This window comes from Polyodon spathula, chromosome 4 (assembly GCF_017654505.1).
Source record: "Polyodon spathula isolate WHYD16114869_AA chromosome 4, ASM1765450v1, whole genome shotgun sequence".
Taxonomy (NCBI): Eukaryota; Metazoa; Chordata; class Actinopteri; order Acipenseriformes; family Polyodontidae; genus Polyodon; species Polyodon spathula.
Window position 1 is genome coordinate 65,827,503 of NC_054537.1, and position 20,320 is coordinate 65,847,822.

Consider the following 20,320-nt stretch of genomic DNA (forward strand, 5'->3'; position numbering starts at 1 on the left):
ATGCTTTTGTCTTTTCTCAACTCGACCACTGCAACTCTCTCTATGGTGGTCCCTCGGCACGCGTCATAAACCGACTGCAGTTAGTTCAGAATGCCGCTGCCAGGATCCTTACCAGATGGAAAAAACGTGAACACATCCCCGTCCCCCGTCCCCCGTCTTGCCCAGCTGCACTGGCTACCTGTAAAGTTCAGGATTATTTTCAAAGCTCACCTACAATGCCCTCCATCACACAGGTCCCAAGTACCTCCTTAACCTGCTGACCCACTATGTCCCTACCCACAAGCTGTCCTCCAACTCTGACCTGCTTGTTATCCCCAAGCAAAAGTGCACTCAAGCTTTGGTGTGTGATGCTCCCACCATCGCTTGCTTTAAATCAACTCTCAAGACCCACTTGTTCTCTCTTGCTTTCCATGCTCTTTAAGCCTGATATCTGCTATAGCTGCTGTGTTGTTGTTACTATTTCATGTATTATACATTTTTCACTGCATGTAATGTATTATGCATTGTATTTTCTTTACTGTATTTCATGCATTATGGATTTTTTCACTATTTAATGTATTATGCATTGTTTTGTTTTCTTTTTCTGTATATCATGTATTATGCATTTCTCTGTGGTTAAAGTATTATGGATTTTCTTGTTATTACTCTATCTTGTAAAGCGCTTCGTGATGGTGGTCCAATGTGAAAAACGCAATATAAAATAAAAATGTATTGATTTATTGATTGATAGTGTCAACCTCAAAACCAAGCTTTACTAAGATAATTGGAAACTCCTGTACCATGGTCTGGTTATATTAGAATAAACAAATATTTTTTTATTCTAGTTATGTTGTTATTCATTTTAATATTGGTGTTGCTTGTTCTGGACATTCCTACTGGCAGATAAATGTATTCTCATTGGGGAGAAAACACTTCTTGTTGTTCTCAGTGCTAGTGGTGGGAATACTGTATGTATCTTTCCTTAGCAGCCAGTAGTAAGTTTTTCCCATTTTCTACAACAGTGTTGTTGCTGCTGCCCCATTAGACACAGCTTGTAAATGTCATGAAAAGCTCACTTGTTTCATCATTTGGGTTGAACTGCACTGTTCTAATTCAACAGTGAGACTACAGCTCCCTCCAGTGGTTCATCAAAGCTACTGGGCCTATTTTTGTGAATTATTTTCTAGGTTATTTCATAAACATTGTCAGCTCCATTTTACTTTTACAAATGGAAACTGCATACTAAGTAAAGCACTTTGATAATCAGGCATCTGAGGGAGCATGCTGCCAGAAAAAAGTCTCCTTGTGTATTCTAGGATTTTTCTATAAATTTAATTAATTCAGCATATGGTTATGCGAGACTATAATGAACATAAGATTTGAATCTGGAAATAACTTTGCTTAACGTACAGAAAACTGGACAATAATGTGGTCCACCTAATATAAGATTGAATGATCTTTCATCATATACAAGAGTATTGGCACCTGTCACAAAGATGGCCGGAGTGGGTGACGTCAGACCAGAGCCAGGAAATAAACAACAAGAGAGGTGGAGTTTGGTGGAGCTGAGCGAATGGTCTCGCTCAGCATTTAATGAATGAACAGACAGACAGAAAATAAGCGGTTGCAACAAACAAAAATAGGACACGGCACATTCGCCAAAATAAACAGACAAACAAAACGGACTAAACAAAACACAGTGAGCAGATTTTTAACTACTACGACTTCTTTTTCTTCGCATTTTCCCGCTTATGTGGGGTCTGCTTGTTTGCACAGATTTCTCCACTTCGTACGGTCTGCAGTGTATCGGCAGGTGACTTTTGCAAGGCGATTGTCACCTTTCAGCCAATCCAGCCAGCGCGTAAATGGTCGTCCACGGGGCCGACGGCCTTCCACATTCAATTCGAGGGCGGTCTCTGCCATTGATGTATCATTGCTGCGGAGCACGTGTCCATACCATCGCAGGCGTGACTCCCTCATTTTCTCAGTGATTGGGAAGACTTGGGTGTTTTTCGCACCTCTTCATTCATGACATGGTCTAGTCTTGTCAAGCCGAGGGTCCATCGCAGCATCTTCATTTCCATCGTATGGAGTGCCTGTTCATGTTTCTTTGTCGACTACTATTATTATTACTAGTATTACCTCCGTCTCCAATCCCGTTCTCCACTCACCGAACACACAACCCCGAGTATGTGAAAACATGCTGCTTTTATGCAGCTGTACCGAGACTCGACTGCTAATCATTCAATTGGAATCGCGGTACAACTGCACGTGAATTAATAAAGTGCAATTCCCCGTGCTCACATATTACATTTTACTTGCACGTGAAGTGCTGTGCAATCCTCATGCCTAAATACAAATATACATTTTAAACACCCGTTTATATCCCGTGTACCAATGACTATACACCAACATTAAAACACAACACATAACACAAAATATACACAGGTGCGGGCACTTTGCCACAGCACCCTACACTTAATATAAGCTAATTCAAGAAAACGTGTTAAATACAAGCACTTAGTTAACATTAGCCACTAATTAATATGACAAAGACAAAAATAGACAATCACAGGTAGTTTAACCAACAATCTTTATTAAAAAAAAAAAAAAAAAAAAAAAGCACTTAAGCAATTTCGAACATTTGTTCATGACAAAAGGATTAGCTCCATTGCATTACAGTTTATTAATTTGCATTATGCTGTCAACAGCCAGAAAAAAGTGGTAATTATTTCCAACATCTGTTGAAAAAAAACGCTTTGGCAACACAGCACATGACGGTGAATAGGGTCCCAATACTTGTCACTTCAAAAGGTTCATAAGGGGATAAGTGAAGCTGACTTGATTAGAGTTCACCAATAATCTGCATTAAAACACAGAATAAGTGTTCATACAACAAACACGGCTGTTGTAATTTGAAATATAGTTCTATGTATTGCATAGTTTACAACTAAGCACATTCTATAAGTACATGTACACAGTTTTTCGTTATATTTCGTCATTTTTGTTGTTTCGTATCTTCTATCTACAGCACTTGTACAACACTGCACCAAACTTACTTGTACAAACCTTACCCCTTACCTCATGCTCTGAAGGTGGCACCTGGTGCTCCGAAAGGGAAGGCTGAATTCCTTCTGTGTGTTAATTCCATATTATTCCAAACCTCTTTTGGTGCGCTTCTTTATGAGAATACCACGCTATGGAAGTTCTCTCAAAGAACTTGAAGCAGTGAAGTTATAAAATTGAAGAAAAAAATATTTATGCCATTAAAAAAGGCTGATGCATGAACTGCTGTGCAAATCACCAATTGCTAATAAAATACATACATTATTCCTAAATAATTATTTTGCATGTTTTTAATACTTGAATTTAAATTCCTTCCAGCAATCCTCCATGTTTTAAACATCACGTCATCATGTCTCCTGTAGCTCAAACTTAATGTAAATCTGTTTGCTGGCGGTGCCTGTTACAAGCTGTGATTGCTTAGATTGGAAGGAGGAAACAATTCAATCTGCTTACTGGTTGCCAATGAATTTAGATATTGATTGACACCATTCAGATGTCAAATTCTTCTTGAGCTGTTGTCTTCCTCAGCCCCCAAATACATCTTACTGCACATATACACCATCAAGTACAGTATGCTGAACAAAGATGCATAACACAGTGGCACTGTACTTCAGAGATGCATGAAGTAAAATGGGCCAACTTTAATTGGCCTTTATTTGAAGAAAACAAGAGATTTATTATATTGTTAAAGGCAAAGTTAGTTTACCAAATGTTTAATTTTGTAAACATAAAATAAACATTTAACATACATGTGATGTATAAAAATGCATGCAGTATATAAAAATGGAAAATTCTAATACTGATATAGACAGTTGGTTGAAAACACTCCAACACTGACGGCACATAACACTTAACTGTGTAAGAATAATCTTGAAGAAGTATAATCATAATGCGTATCTAAATGCATCTTTAAATATAAGGTTACCTATGTAATGCAACTAAGACAGTAAGATTTTTGCATTGTTTTACAGTGCAGCCCTGGCCATTAAAAGAAGTATCCTCGTAATACTGTAAAAAGTGCAGTCCCTCTGCAGGTACACAAGGTGAGACTACAAGTCAACTTGAGCCACAGCACATTTCAAAGTGTATCGGCAGGACTAGTTCTCCTATGGCACCTCACCAACACAATCTTATCAGATGCTGAAGTATGTCTATTATTTTAGGGCTGACATCAAATCATAATGTGTTTTATTATGGTGACAAGGATTAGCTCTTCACTTCACAAGAATGCCTGTGTCCATAGCTTGGGCATGAAGCCCACTAGCTCTTGCATGCATTCTATAGGCACAATACAACTTGTACCACACATTTACCACCACCACAACCACACAAACTGTACACATGCATAGAGGCTATCAGCTTTTCTTAACATGATTTGCCTCACTGTTGTAAGGAAGACATGTCTGGAACAAAAAGGGTTAGTTGGCATTTTATTAACAGACCTCAATAATACTAGACCACTACTGTTGAGGGCTCTTAATGCATACAGTACCTGTAAAACATTTTACACGCTTAAGAGGTTAAAAATGGACATTTTAAGCTTATGAAGCAACTAAAATCGGCAACATTGTCAACAATGATGAGGTCAGTGAATACGAGGAATATAAGACTGAGATATTCTGTATTCCATCTCTGTAGTTGCAAAAGCACTTCATTTTTAGGACAACTGTTTCATTTTGAACAGATCAGCAAAACAGAACAAAAATCCATTCCATATTCAGAATATCAAGTTTCAGTAATCAAACTGTAACTTGTTATTACTCAGTGTATTATGGAAATACAACTGGCTGGCAAAAGTGTTGTGAGAGTGAAAGTGCAAATACACTCAAAATGTTCAAGTTTCATTTATTCTGATCCATCATGTCACTCAGTCACAATAAAAGCACACCAGAGAAACACCTTTTTGGATGGTCGACCTCCCCCCCAGTTATAGTATTTGACAACAGTAGAATCTGTGAGAAAATACTAGCCATTGGAGGATAGTATCTTCTAAAACCATTTTAAAATACTTTTTTTCTTCTACAACCATATTTGTAACACTTTCTTCTATAAGTATAAGGCTTTTCCTTTGTTACCATCGAATCTAACTACACACCCCCCCCCCCCCCCCCCCCCCCCCCCCCCCCCAACACCCACCCCCCCCCACCACACACACACATATACACACCACACACACACACACACACACACATATATATATACACACACTAGTGTAATATCTATATACTATATATATATATATATGATATATATATATATAGTATATAGATATATATAGTATATATAGATTACAATATATATTATATTTATATATATAATATATATATTATAATATTTATATCTATTATATATATATATTATAATATATATATATCTAATATATATATATATATAATATATATATATATATAATATAAGTGAATACATAAGGTGACAAAACATTGACTCTTATACATGTTATAATCTTTGATCTTTGAATTGTTTTCAAAGACTGATGTACCACTGAGAAAGTAGTGTACAATTTAGAGACTAGATGATTACACTTAAAAGAGAGTACTAGACAAGACATTTTTGCTGATGAGAATAACAATGAAAAAAGATCTAAAAAAGTTTTGCATTACAATCTCAACAGTGTAAAAACAGTACAATCTATATGTAACACAGGTACAGTGGCACTAAAGCAAAAGTTCCAAAATAACTAATGTCAATTAAATTCTATCCCCATCTGCTGTTCCAAAGCAGGTTGCTGCACATTCAAGGATTGCTTTTCCCCACCCCACCTCATTTAAAAAAAATCCCTCAATAGCATTCGCTCCTCTATCAGCTGTCTGCAACCATATGGTCGAGTGGACAGTCACTTTTGTGGAGCCATCAAAGATTGTAAACTGTTGGGCTGTTTCACTAACATATCTCACTATAACGATGGACCTGGCAGTGTCAAACAGTGCAGGTAAGAGGGTAAAAGAGGAAATTCATTCCAGTTTACATAGTCAAAAAACAAACAACAATAACGTTTAATACAGACTTGCACAATTTGCAGAAAATTAAATAAAAAAGCTACTGCATCTTCATATCATGGGTTAAAACCCACTCAGCTTATCAGTGCACACTTCTGAACAAGCAGGCACTAAATCTACAAAATACCCAATCATAATGGGTAGCCATGCATAAGCAGTGATTACGGCATTTTATAATCTTTCTTTTTTGTAGTAGCAGTAGTAATAACAACACATCATTTAACCTGTGTTACGTGCCAGGCATTATTAGTCTATGCAGAAACAGGCTAACTGCTACAATCGCATCCATAGCCTGAACACGCTACTCCTCAATTGTACATACAATACACAGAAAAACACAACTTCTATTGCACTAACATTACATATATTTTCTTTCAACAAAAAGGTGCTTCAGAAAATATGTGCTAGCAAACATCATAATAACTTTCTTTTCCTTTTTTGTAATAGGCAAACAGCCATACAGTACCAGGATGCTTTTAATTTTCTTTTAGTTCTGCCTTTTTACCACTGTTCAATCAGATATCCAAAGATTGTGAAGGAAATTGTAAAGTATGTACACATGTGAACATTCTATACAGCAAAATATACAACAGAGTTGATGAATGAGTTGCAAAAATAAATCAGGCTATGGATGAACTTTAAAGGCCAACAGCTCTTCTGAGTGCATGTTGTTGAGGGAGCGGAGGTCTGGAAGCTTCAAAAGCAGTTTGGTAAAAATGGAGGCTTCATTGGGATGGTTTTTCATTATTAAGGTTCTGAGGGCTCTGATTAGAGTTTCCTGCAGTGCCTCAACTGAGTTTACATTCTCCAGTCCTAAACGACCTGAAAGGACAAAGATAGCCTGATGGTAACAACTATTCAGTACAGTTAATTGAGATGCACATTTTTACAAAACAAAAAGAAAAATATGACTACTACTGCTTTTTTCAGAAGAGAGTTCATTATGAGCACATGCACGCATATAAGTTGGGCTTTTGTTTTTCTTTTTTAATTAATTTCATTTTCTGGTGTTTATTGTTAGCTATTTTAACCGTTTTCATTTTTTACATACTGTATGAATTGTAAACTTGGTTGCTTTTCTGTAAGGAGAATCTGCCCATAACCAACATGTCATCAGCAAGCACATAAAAGCTCTGTGCACTATTCATTCGGGTGCTTCTTTTTTGTTTCATCCTCCATCCTCCCCAGCCACCACCTCGCAGCGTGTCTCGTCCCGGGGGGAGGTGGCTCGTAGCCACATCCTATCTGCGGCACTGGGATGCAAGTATCTGTTTGTGTATTTCCAGCCGGCCGTGGCAGTTAGCCGTCGGGCACCCACGGACGAGACCTCCGGCCAAATATATCTTTCACTCGGGCCAAGCGCCCTTCACAGTCATAAATCATCTGCAATTGCAATCATTATCATCATCATTCATTCCCTGCCATTCATTTAAGTGGATTCTCCGTGCTGAAATTAGTGTTTTCGGTTACTTTTCAAAATGCTTGGGCAAGTACAGTATAGTAACTTGACAGTACACACTTAAGTTGTACCTTTCCTTTGCTGTCTTTCACAACGAAATCAGGGGTGTTTTATTGTTTTTTATCGGTTAAAAACGAAAATCAGAAGCCCTAATTATAGCTTAAGTCTTTTAAAAAGGAAAACTTAAAATATGTTAAAAGCCCTATCACTTTTTCAGAAAATCCATACTTCCTTATTTAAGGAAACTGAAATAATGCATCATACTTTGTGTATTAAATGACAACAAAGAACACATTAAGAAACATGCATGAAGGATATATTGTTGCATTCAGTCTTGTGGCAGTGTGAAATATGTGGATACATCCAGCCAACAGCTTAAGATGTATTTACAAATTGCAAAATATGTAGAATAATACTACAAACCAAAATGTGAATACTTGCATGATTAGATTTCATTCTGTTGCATGCGGAACAATTTTTAGAAACAAAGCTGTCAGATCGCAATGCCTTAAATGTCACAAGCAGACATGAAGGCGAAAATGCCCTTTACTTACCAGCAGAAACCAGAACAACCGCTGTGAACAGACTCATCTCCTCTTCACTGAGCTGCAGAGCAATTAGTTTCTCGCTGAACTCAAACATTGAGTTCAGCAAGTCTCCTGCTCCCATGGAACGCAGTGCATCCACACTGTATTTTTTTCCACTCAGGAAAGTGACAGTACGGTCCTTAGCATCAAACAAGGATGCAAAGCGCACCATTAAAACCTGTTCAAGTTAACAAAATACAAGATCAGGACAGGAAGAAGCATTCCATGTACCCCTACCAACTATGGGTCGTTTTTTTCAAAAAATTGCTTTAAACAATTTTCCACTTTAATCTTGTGAATTATCTGTATGTGGCATCTGTTTTTTTTTTTTAATCATGTTCTGCTCTGCTCAGTTAAGTTACAATTTTCAACTAAAATTATTTAAAATGTAACTTTTGACAATCGGGTCTTATGTACCATATACAGATTCTGGAATGATTTCGGTTAATTTAACTCCTTGTTTGGAAGGATCATTTTAAGACCACTGACAAATATATAGAAGCTTATTTAAGAAGAAATAAAAAATATTTTAGATTTGATTGTTCAGTCTTACAGAGTTTTTTTATTTTTATTTTTATTTTATTTAGTTTTATCTATTAATACTGAACAGGGACGTACCTCAAATGTGCCAGCTTTCAGCAGGCTGACCTGGTCGTGCTGAGAGAGGTCTCGGAACCCGGGGACACGCTTTGCGAACTCCACCACCTCTCGTACTGCAGAGGTGAAGCTCATAGAAAACTCCTCCCAAATATCATGTCCTGATTTACTGGAGTCAACATAAGGGGACATTCCCATAGGACACACCTGAAGAAAAAAACATTTACAGTAAGCACTTGTTTATCTGACCCCTCTTGTCACAGGTTCCTCTGATAGATAAAGATCCACCAGATTAAATAGATCAAATGTGATTTCCAAACAATATTACATGTATAATGACATGCATACAGTTTACACTGCAATTTAAGTCACAGTACAGTTCTACACCGTACTTTATTTAAATTGCATTTCAAGCAGGGCTAAACACATTAAGACAAAAAAGCAAACCTACAGCTTGCAACACTGAAATCTACATCAATGAAGAAAACTTAATAAAATGTATTATTCTTACAATATAAAGGGCGAGTGCATATGAGCAGTACTGTCAGCTGACACGTGCTATCAAATGCAATATCAATACACGATACAGTACTGTACCTTTAAGAAACAAAACTATCAGTAGGCTACATGCAGAACACAGTTCAGTAATTACTAACGTGTGCATTCTCAACACTTCCTGTTTGTTTTTAACCCAGGCGCTAGGCTTTGTTTGTTTAAATGACAGTTAAAAACAAACAATATAGTGCTAGTGGAATGCAACAATTCAGACAGTCAGAAAAGACATGTGTCGGTTATACGTAGTATTTTACAATAGAATCAACCTGTTACAGCGCTGACCAATGACCAAATGAGAGTGACGGACCAACGGGTGCTGACTGTACATAAAATGTATGAAAGAACTGGTATGACCTGTACTGCTAGAATATTTGAGAGAATCCAGCTAGGTGGTAAAAAATATTATTGATCAGAGTTACAGTTCCTGTGTTTTGATCATGCTGAAGTAGCTAGACATTAAACAGTTTCTCTATAGTTTCTTATCTCCCCCTAAGAGTAATGAAAAGATGTGATCTATCATAGGGCTTGATTATTTCCAAATAATCCATCTTTAATGTGTTTTATTAATTAACTAACTACCTTTTGTTAGTACTGGTCTAGGATAATTATATATAAAAACTCCTCTTAAGAATTCCACTTTACCAGATGCATCCTGTTTCCTCCTGTCCACACAGGCCCGCTGAAACTCTTTCTGGTCATCGGGTCGTTTTCAGGTGTTTTGCTGGCATTCAGGGTATTGTACAAGCCATTTGAAAAGCCAGTGCAGTGCCCGTTGTTCAGTCCATTGGCTAGCCTGCTGGGACAGTGTGCCAGAGTGTCATTTCTGCGATGCTCTTCGGTCATGTGCAGGTTCCCGTGGCCCAAGTGGTGGTAGGCGTTATAGCTGCTAAAGTCATTGTGGCTGTTCCTGGTGTACCAGCCATGCTCCTCCTCAGTGCCGATACTCATCCTCCCTCCGCTCTGCTGGATTACAAAATTTTTGTTCATAGAGCTGTTCTGCTCTTGGTTGTACATGAAGGTCTCCTTGTGGGCCCTGGTGACAGTGCCGATGACCTCTTCGCTACTGTCAGAGCTGGATGGGGAGGGCGTCTGGGCTGTTTCCATTTCTTCAAGTTCAGACTGCAGTGACTCTGGTTCCTGTTGCCGCTCCTGGAGAGGTGAGGTCAAGGAGGATGACGTGCCAGAGTCTCCAGGTCGCTCTGGAAATGACTCTGCAGGTGGCTGCTTCTCGTTAAGCTGGGTGTTGTTCATCATGTTGTTCATGGCACTCTGCATCTCTAACAACATGCGCTGTTTTTCCCGCTTCGGAATACGTCCAAACCGAACAGCTGCGAGATGAACAAGTGAAAAAATGAATAAATTAATAAAAAATATATATAATTATCATAATACTTCAATACGGTTACTGTTGGGCTACTGAGGAATCCTTGTGGAAGGTGACATAACCAGGCAGTGGCAACTAAAACAATGTTAAGATGTGCCATGGTTTCTTACCATCTCTGGACATTCCAACTAATAAGCATTTCTTGAAGCGACACTGCTGACAACGGTTTCTGTTTATTCGCATAACAGGGCAGTTTTCATTCTTAAGGCACTTCTTGTACTGGATATTTTGTTGAATGCTTCTTCTAAAGAAACCCTGTAAAACAAGAGAGAAAGAGATAGTGTCAATGTGTATATTTCACTACCACATTGGCTTGAAGAGTCTTTATATTTTTGAACCACTGAATTTATTCAAAGCTATAAGACAAAGGTGATAGGAATAAAGGTTGATACCTTTAGCTCCAAAATTGTTTTTTTTTCCAGTATGGGAAGGAGCTAATCATAGAAAGCTGTAAGTCACATGAAACTATCCAAATGTCCCCAGAGCTTTTCCTTTGTTAGTAGTACAGGTATTTAGGTTATAGTTATAAATAGACTGAAGAGCTGAACTACTTTTACAGAAACTCGCAAGTCCCTCAGGATATGGATTCAATCACTGCTGGTAGAAATGGCCCACTTCCAAAATAAAGCTTTTCTTATTGTTAACCTGATAAAAATCTAGATTTACTTTTCAAGTTTTCAAAACAAGCTGCAATGTTGACCTCTTGAAGTGATTCTGCTAATATCAAAAACATAAACAGGGTGCTGCAGTGCTTACTGAAGTGCAGTGTATCCGAGTTTAATCCCAAAAATGGTATCGTACCTTGCATCCTTCACATGCATGAACACCATAGTGGAATCCAGATGCCACATCTCCACACACTTTACAGAGTAGAACCATGCCATTAATCTCTGGAAAGAGCAACATACATGTTTTAATCATTAATTGATTATCTTGAGTGCACAGATAATGTCAGGTATTTGAAAACCCTAGAATATTCTGGCATTTGCAGACCTATGGAACTTTTGTAAACATACTTTTCATCTCAACAGGTTGTACCCGATGGAAGTTTGACTATTTTAATTAATTTATAAAACAAATAAAATTACTTATTTTTCTGGTATAGTTATAAAGCATATTATAATCCAGGGCTCGTCATGGAATGTGAAACAAGCAATGTGAAACAAGCAATGTGATTAGTTGAGCAAGGTTCTAGCTGTCCGTATATTGGACGGATATGAACAGTTGGAGACTTGTCACATATTCTAAATCACTGCGTTGCCTCATGAAATTTTAACTAAGTATTGGTAGCCATCTTGCATTCACTCACTTACAGATCTACAGCTGTATCTATGAAACTGAGTGACCAATTCCATTCTAATTTGGATGAAGAACAATTAAATGAACTTAAAGATAGCAAAACAGAAAAAATACAAAAAAAACATCTTTATGCTCACTCACCCAGACTTTGTTACTTAAAATAACATATTTTTAGTGGATTTTAAACACGAAAGAAAAAATAAGACACTTGTGCACATTATGTACCCCTCTCTGACACAGATATTGAACAAATTAATAAAATTTTGAATTTATTTTTACTCCTCACGCCTGTTCTGCTCAGTGTGTCTGCACTGACAGGAAGAACAAAAATAACTCTGTGCCGTCTCAACTCTGCCCCCTCGTGTATTTTTTCAATAGCTATGTGCACACTATCAAAAGAAAAAAGATTTACTATCTTTTACATGTTTTAATTGAATTAATTTACTCATCTTAACTTGGTGTGTGGTTCAAAGTTATACATGGGACTACTTTATTTGGCGTAAGGATATTTAATTTAAAATAAAAAACACTAATAATTTTTTTGTCTTAAACATGATTTAGGCTTTTCTTCCCTTGAAATCCACTGTTTTATAAATGCAATAAGGCCCTTTAGAGTGTCCGTATATGTCTCACAACGCCCCGAGGCATCTGAATATTCTACATATACGGATGCCCTAAAGGGCCTTATTCCAAACGTATATACATGTCTAATTTCACAAAACCCGTTTTTGGACTTCGTCTTAGTGCTAGGTCTGTGAAACTAGCAGACAACAATCCAAGCAGAAACAACGATAAAGAATGCGAGGGGACATACATTATGGGGTATTTAACAGGAAAACTATGCTTTACTGTGATATCGGTTATTGTTCTTACTCACTTGTAATTCCACACTTGGCAGATGAACGGCTGGTTTTCGTCGTACAGTGAGGGTTGCTATGGCTCTGGACCCCCCCAGACACGTGAATCTCTGCGGCTGAGTGCCCCCTCCTGCTGGAAGATGAGGAGAGGGAGGGCGAGGAAGTCTGGTAGCTACTGCTGGAGCTGTCACTTTGGCAGGACTCCGGGCTTAAAGACGAGCTCGAGGAGCTAATGTATGCTATTACACCCCCTACAAACGAAAGAACAGAAACGGGTGTGTCAAACTTGGGCCTTAAGATGCCAACACATCATCAAATATGGACAAGAGGTTCCCAAAATATTGCCTTCAGGTGTCAGTTTACCATAAAGAAGTAGGTCGTCATAACCTACATCTACATCATGTGGCATATTCTGAATACACATGTTCATGTTCTTAAAAAAAAAAAAAAAAAAAAAAAAAGTTCTTCTCAATAAAATGGAGAATTATTAGTTACGCTTATTGATGTGTCAGCAAAAAACTTGAAAAAGTGCTGTAGGTCACTGAAATAACTTGTGCTTGTAATTTTCTATCACAGAACCATCACAATTTGATTAATGGTTCAGATATGGCTAAAAATAAGTGTGGGATATCCTGAAGTCGGAAAATAATTAACAAAAACATTTCACGTCATTTTCATGTGTTAAGAACGCAGCTGAATGGAAAGGGACTTGAAGCCTCAAAACCTCAAAACAAGTCATGCCTGAAACCAAGTTAATCATTTTATGTAATACCAGTAATAAACTGGACCATATGTGCAGTTTATATATCCAGCATTTAAATGAAAAAATGTGCACTTTTGCTGGCTTTTAAAAATGACACAAAAAATGTCCCGCATTCAAACAACTTGTACATGTGACCCAATTCTGGTTTGTTTGTTTGCTTCAGGGATACAAATGAACAATACTGTGCTACTAGTTCAAAGGACTAGTACATTTTGAAAGTTGCTAGTCCTGCTGTAATCTTGCTAGTCCTTATGTGAAGTACCTAATCAACAATAACAGTTGGGGTCCCTAAATAGGCTTGATTTTATTTTGCTAAAAAATAAACACTGTTATAAATTAAGATTTACATTTTTTTGTTTTAACAAAGCACCTTTATAAATGTTCATACAGATCAATCAATCACCTATTTGCACCTCGTTACTGAGCGACTGCTGTACTGTGTGCTGAGAAACTGACACTGACAGCACCAGACGGGAAAACAAAGAGGAACATTTTCTCAGCTCTGTTACCTTGCCGACCATGTAGCTCCACCTGAAATTGACACCGATGACACAAATAAAATGTTTGGTATTCTTTTTTTAATAAATTTAATCGTCTCCAATTTTTCATTCCGGTTTTCTCCCCAATTTAGTGTGCCCAATTATTATCTGTATCCTCGGCTCACTGCTCGCAGCCCCCCCCGCCGACTCGGGGAACGAGGCTGGAGCATGCGTCCTCCAAAACGTGCTTCTGCCAATACATCATTTTTCACACTGCGGATCCACAGTGATGCCACCAGACCTATAGTGCTGGAGGACAACACAGATCTGGTGGCTCCACTGCAGAACCACAGGCGCCCTATCGGCCACAGGGGTCACTGTCGCTGCCGACCGAAGCCCTCCCTACCCGGGCAGCGCTTGGCCAATTGTGCACCATCCCCTAGTAACTCACGGTTATGGTCGGCTGTGACATAGCCTGGACTCGAACCTGTGATCCCCAGATAAAATGTTTACTTTATTGTACATTACATGTGTTGCTGTTTACAGTACACATGCGGTCTTCACTAAAGTCCCAATTTAAAGACTTTTTTTTTTAATAAGCAGTGGGAGAAAACCATTATAGCAAATACAGTAGAATCTGCATTAACAGTTCTGTTTGTAAAGCATTTACACAATATACTGACAGAACAGGTGATTTATTCACACTGTGCAGAACCTTATTTTCCCCCATTTGGTGCTTGAGCCCCACAGCGCTCATGGAATCACCTATTGTGCATGTATTATCAATGATTAAAGTCTGGTTTTCAAACAAACTGATTATCACTCACCAATACTGTATATTTAAAAAAAAACACTTAAAATATGCTGACGATAAAATATGCACCTTGTTCTGTGTATTAGTTATTCAAGTAAATTAAGTCAGAGACGGTTCAAACACTTACACATGATCTGGTGCGTCATAGTCTTCAGTAGTGTTTATGATAAAGTAGAAAAATAGATTTGCAGAACGGTAGTAATACAAGGTAAGGGGTGACTTGCGCATAATAACACGAATAATAATAATAATAATAATAATAATAATAATAATAATAATGAAATATAGTGATTATGTGTGCTTAACAACAACAGTGAAAAAATAGTAATAATGTTGCACTTGAAAATACTTTAAAAATTTAATAAAAAGGATAAATGAAGGAATCTGTAAAGAAACAATTGAGATTGAACTAAGTTGTATATATAAATGTATAGCAATAAAGTAATTTTGTTGAAAATATCAGTTCAACTACACTACTATTGTCCATCTGACAGCTGGAGATGTAAAAGCCTTCAAATCGGACTACGACTACTACTGGTACCATGAAAAAAAATATTACTATGAGTACAACTGCACAATTACTACTAATATATGATAACAATAAACCTGTTGGATCTATAGGGGTGTTCAATAACTCTGATCTATAGATTTTACAAGTCCAACCTTTTATAGCGGAGTTGCTGGAGGTCAGGGTGGTAACGTTTTATCAAGACAAGACCTGTTTTGTAATGGGACAGCCCACCACTAGTATATCCAATAGGAATACACGGGGCGGGGTCATGTATTTACTTCCAGTCTTTTGGATCGTTTCCAAGTCGTGTCTGATGTGGACTGACATTCGGCAGTGTGGATGCAGCTTAACTCAATGCAGTTAGATAATACTGTCAAGGAAATTCATGGTTAAATTCATTTTAATATAAGTATTCCCCAGATATTTAATTCAGACTGTTGTCTATGTGACATGCTTTAGTGATGATGCAGTTGTACCATTATTGTGTTAAAAGTTAGTTAAAATGCTTTAAGAATCATTTTAATTACATAACTTGTAGACACAAGTTTAATAGTTATTGTAAGTAAGTTTCCCAATATCTGAGCTTATTGAGGTATTGTGTTTATTATGGTTAATAATTATATTATCAGCTATTTCTTTAATGCTAATTGGCGAGGACACAGTTGTGACATAAATCCTAGATACACAATGTAAATATGCACGACAATACTGTTACATAATCAACAAAAAAAGGGTGTAGGCTGGCTGAAGCAGATGTGTACTGCAGTAGGAAATATGAAGTCTCAATGATTTATTTGGTACATAATTAATATATATATATATATATATATATATATATATATATATATATATATATATATATATATATAAAAAAAATGTGGTAAGGAATGGGGAGAACAAGAGAATTAAAGAAGCAGATCTCTTTTATGAATCACTGTTTCTGGCATTTATAAAAATATAAGATAACAAAATACTGCTAAATGGCCTGTATGGGAAGGTGGCAAAAAAGAAGCCTTTTACTCAAAAAGTACCATCTGAAAGCACATCTGGAGTTTGACAGAAAGCATGATAGTGACCCAGCTGCGATGTGGGAAAAGGTTTTGTGGTCAGATGAGACCAAGATAGAGCTTTTTGGCCAAAACTCAAAGCACTATGTCTGGCGCAAACCTAACACTAGCCATGCCATAAGACACACCATCCCTACAGTGAAGTATGGTGGTGGCAGCATCATGCTGTGGGGATGCTTCTCATCAGCTGGGACTGGGCATCTTGTTACAATTGAAATAAGAATGGATGGAGCAAAATACAGGAAAATACTGCAACAGAATCTGCTTCAGGCCCATAAAAAACTGAAGTTTGGGAGGAAATTCACCTTTCAGCAGGACAATGATCCCAAGCACAAGGCTAAAGCAACATTGGAGTGGCTCAAGAACAAAAAGGTGAATGTCTACAGTGGCCCAGTCAAAGTCCTGATCTCAATCCCATTGAGAATCTGTGGCACTATTTGAAAATTGTGGTCCACAAGCGTCGTCCAACCAACCTAAACAACCTGGAGCAAATTTGCCAAGAGGAATGGGCCAAAATTACTCTAACACTGTGTGCAAAGCTGCTACATACCCCAAAAGACTTAAAGCTGTTATTGCAGCGAAAGGTGGCTCTACTAAATGTGTGGGGGTTGAATACTTATGCAAGCAAGATATTTCAGTTTTTTATTTTTCTTAAAAAATATTTCCCAACATAAAACCAATGTCACTTTACAATAATTAATTTTGAGTTTAAGTGTTTTAAAATAAAATATCAAACAGAATGAAATTTCAATATACCATTTGTAATTCAATTATATGAGAGAATTGGTCAGGGGTCTGAATACTTTTGCAAGGCACTGTGTGTATATATATATATATATATATATATATATATATATATATATATATATATATATATACAGCTGTGGAAAAAATTAAGAGACCACTGCATAATTATTAGTTTCTCTGGTTTTACTATTTATAGGTATGTGTTTGGGTAAAATGAACATTTTAGTTTTATTCTATAAACTACTGACAACATTTCTCCCAAATTCCAAATAAAAATATTGTCATTTAGAGCATTTACTTGCAGAAAATGACAACTGGTCAAAATAACAAAAAAGATGCAGTGTTGTCAGACATCGAATAATGCAAAGAAAATAAGTTCAGATTCATTTTTAAACAACACAATACTAATGTTTTAACTTAGGAAGAGTTCAGAAATCAATATTTGGTGGAATAACCCTGATTTTCAAGCACAGCTTTCATGCGTCTTGACATGCTCTCCACCAGTCTTTATGCCACTCCTGGCGCAAAAATTCAATTAGCTCGGCATTGTTTGATGGCTTGTGACCATCCATCTTCCTTTTGATCACATTCCAGAGGTTTTCAATGGGGTTCAGGTCTGGAGATTGGGCTGGCCATGACAGGGTCTTGATCTGGTGGTCCTCCATCCACACCTTGATTGACCTGGCTGTGTGGCATGGAGCACTGTCCTGCTGGAAAAACCAATCCTCAGAGTTGGGGAACATTGTCAGAGCAGAAAGAAGCAAGTTTTCTTCCAGGACAACCTTGTACTTGGCTTGATTCATGCGTCCTTCTCAAAGACAAATCTGCCTGACTCCAGCCTTGCTGAAGCACCCCCAGATGAGTCCAATTTTCAGCTTTGCCCAACACCTGGCCGTCTAATGGTTAGACGGAGACCTGGAGAGGCCTACAAGCCACAGTGTCGCGCACCCACTGTGAAATGTGGTGGAAGATTGGTGATGATCTGGGGGTGCTTCAGCAAGGCTGGAATCAGGCAGCTTTGGCATGAATCAATCAATTTCCTCCACCACATTTCACAGTGGATGCGAGCATTAGTATTGTGTTGTTTAAAAATGAATATGAACTTATTTTCTTTGCATTATTTGAGGTCTGACAACACTGCATCTTTTTTGTTATTTTGACCAGTTGTCATTTTCTGCAAATAAATGCTCTAAATGACAATATTTTAATTTGGAATTTGGGAGAAATGTTGTCAGTAGTTTATAGAATAAAACAAAAATGTTCATTTTACCCAAACACATACCTATAAATAGTAAAACCAGAGAAACTGATAATTTTGCAGTGGTCTCTTAATTTTTTCCAGAGCTGTGTGTGTATATATATATATATATATATATATATATATATATATATATATATATATATATATATCAAATTGGGTTTTGTATGTTTGTTCATTGTGTTGCCTGTGTTGGCTATATTAAGAACCTAGAGTGCAGTAAGGGAAATATCTGGGAAATTACTAAAAAGTTAAATTCTGCTATTTTTTCAAAATGTATTTCTGTTATATACTTCTGAACTGGCAAGCAACAACAAAAAACGGCATTATCCAGGTCAACAGACTAAATAAACAACAATAAGAATACAATTAAGAATAATACTTTTTGCAACATGGTTAAATTTATAAGCAAATCATCTTTATCAATCTATCTATATCTATGTATTTATATTACTGTTTAGAAAACTGCTGACAAAATGTTATTCGTCAAAAAAAAAAAAAAAAAAAAAAAAATGTTTGTTTTCTTTACGCAAACAAATCAAAAGGTTAAGCAGAATGTTACATAAACCAGATTATTTTAGCTACAAAGTACCGGTATCTCGTGTTCATTCAATGTGAGCATTTATTTTTTTTATTTATTTTTTTTTTTTATTTTGCGGTGCTGATTTCAGGAAGACATTCCCCGCCCACCACACGTGTACAACGTTGTATATAGCTCACAAAAACACTGGTTTGGGGCCTCACATGTATCTGCCGCGAGTCTCCCTCACTCACACACGGTGCAGAATTATGCAAAACATGCATCACTCCTCCTCTCACCCAATCAGGATCGACGCACGCAGCGCGTAAACAAAGCTGCACATGGCTAGGGAAATAATCCATGTGAGTGCAGCAACTGCACTGTTGCTGTAACCTTAACTGTTTCGTGAATAACACTGTGGGTCAAAACACTAAACATTACAAAAAACAAAACAAAAAAAACAACAAAAAAAAGGAACCCTGTTACAATACGCAATCACCAACAATTCCATAAAGACACGAAGGATAGTATTACTAAATTAAATAATGTATTATTACACTGCACATACAGTGCAACCCATCTGACAGTGAAAATAGAACTTATTTGCCTGCAAGGCATCTTGTTTTTAACATCATTTTCTATTTACACCATTCGTGGTCATGTCGATTCATTACAAAAAAAATCACACCAGTTACTTGAACAAAAATGTAGTCTTAAAACTTACCAGCTTTAGTTGATTCCATGTCTTTCCGGACCTCTCTGTTGCCTTAAAAAAAAACAACTATTTTTTTTTTTTTTTGTTCTGTACCTTCTCTCGGTAGTGCTACAAGTACAATTATTTGCACTTCGTATATATAAGCGAACAAATCAGGTTTAAATGTACTGTGCTAACAGTGTACCAGCTTGTGTTTGTATTGTTATTTGAAAATATTTTTCATGAAAAAAGATCTTCCTCTTGTTGAATCCTTACTTCTTGTCTTCCCCTCTTTGTCTTGTCTATATCAAAGATTGCCTATTACAGTATTCGTGTCTTGTTCAGTTTGTGCTACTGTCTTACTGTACAAATGTCTAATGGTTACCGTCTCATTGTCGTGCCTTGAGCCTGTACAGAATGTTCTGAGTAAAATGTTGTCATGTGACCCAGTTCTGTCTGCCTGCAACAGCTCCTCCTCCGGCCCAGCTTTTTGACTCGATTTAACCCAGTGACACACTTTTAGAGATCAAAGGGAAACAGAGACAGTTAGGTAGCAACGACGCGGAAGAAGGGTTCTCTCTCAGAACTGGAGTCGCCTCACGACCCAACCGTCAGCCTTGACAGATTTCTGATTATATTATATATATATATATATATATATATATAT

The 20,320-nt window shown here is 37.1% G+C and overlaps 1 protein-coding gene across 1 annotated transcript; it reads right to left on the reverse strand.

The window, feature by feature from the left end:
• Positions 1-5,541: 5,541 nt before the first annotated feature.
• On the reverse strand, positions 5,542-20,104 carry LOC121314762 (nuclear receptor subfamily 1 group D member 2-like). The gene is made up of 8 exons (XM_041248410.1): positions 19,684-20,104; positions 12,821-13,051; positions 11,446-11,534; positions 10,755-10,899; positions 9,903-10,588; positions 8,727-8,912; positions 8,076-8,286; positions 5,542-6,884 (listed from the first exon to the last, which is right to left on the reverse strand). Exons 1-8 carry the CDS (start codon positions 19,700-19,702, stop codon positions 6,688-6,690), a joined length of 1,764 nt encoding a protein of 587 aa, XP_041104344.1. The 5' UTR covers positions 19,703-20,104; the 3' UTR covers positions 5,542-6,687.
• Between the last annotated feature and the right edge of the window lie 216 nt (positions 20,105-20,320).

Excerpts from the sequence above, each read along its gene's own strand:
- LOC121314762 (XM_041248410.1), bottom strand. Across the intron at positions 11,535-12,820 it reads TGCCAAGTGTGGAATTACAA|AGATTAATGGCATGGTTCTA; the intron begins GTGAGTAAGAAC and ends TGCTCTTTCCAG. Across the intron at positions 10,589-10,754 it reads AGTTGGAATGTCCAGAGATG|CTGTTCGGTTTGGACGTATT; the intron begins GTAAGAAACCAT and ends TTCATCTCGCAG.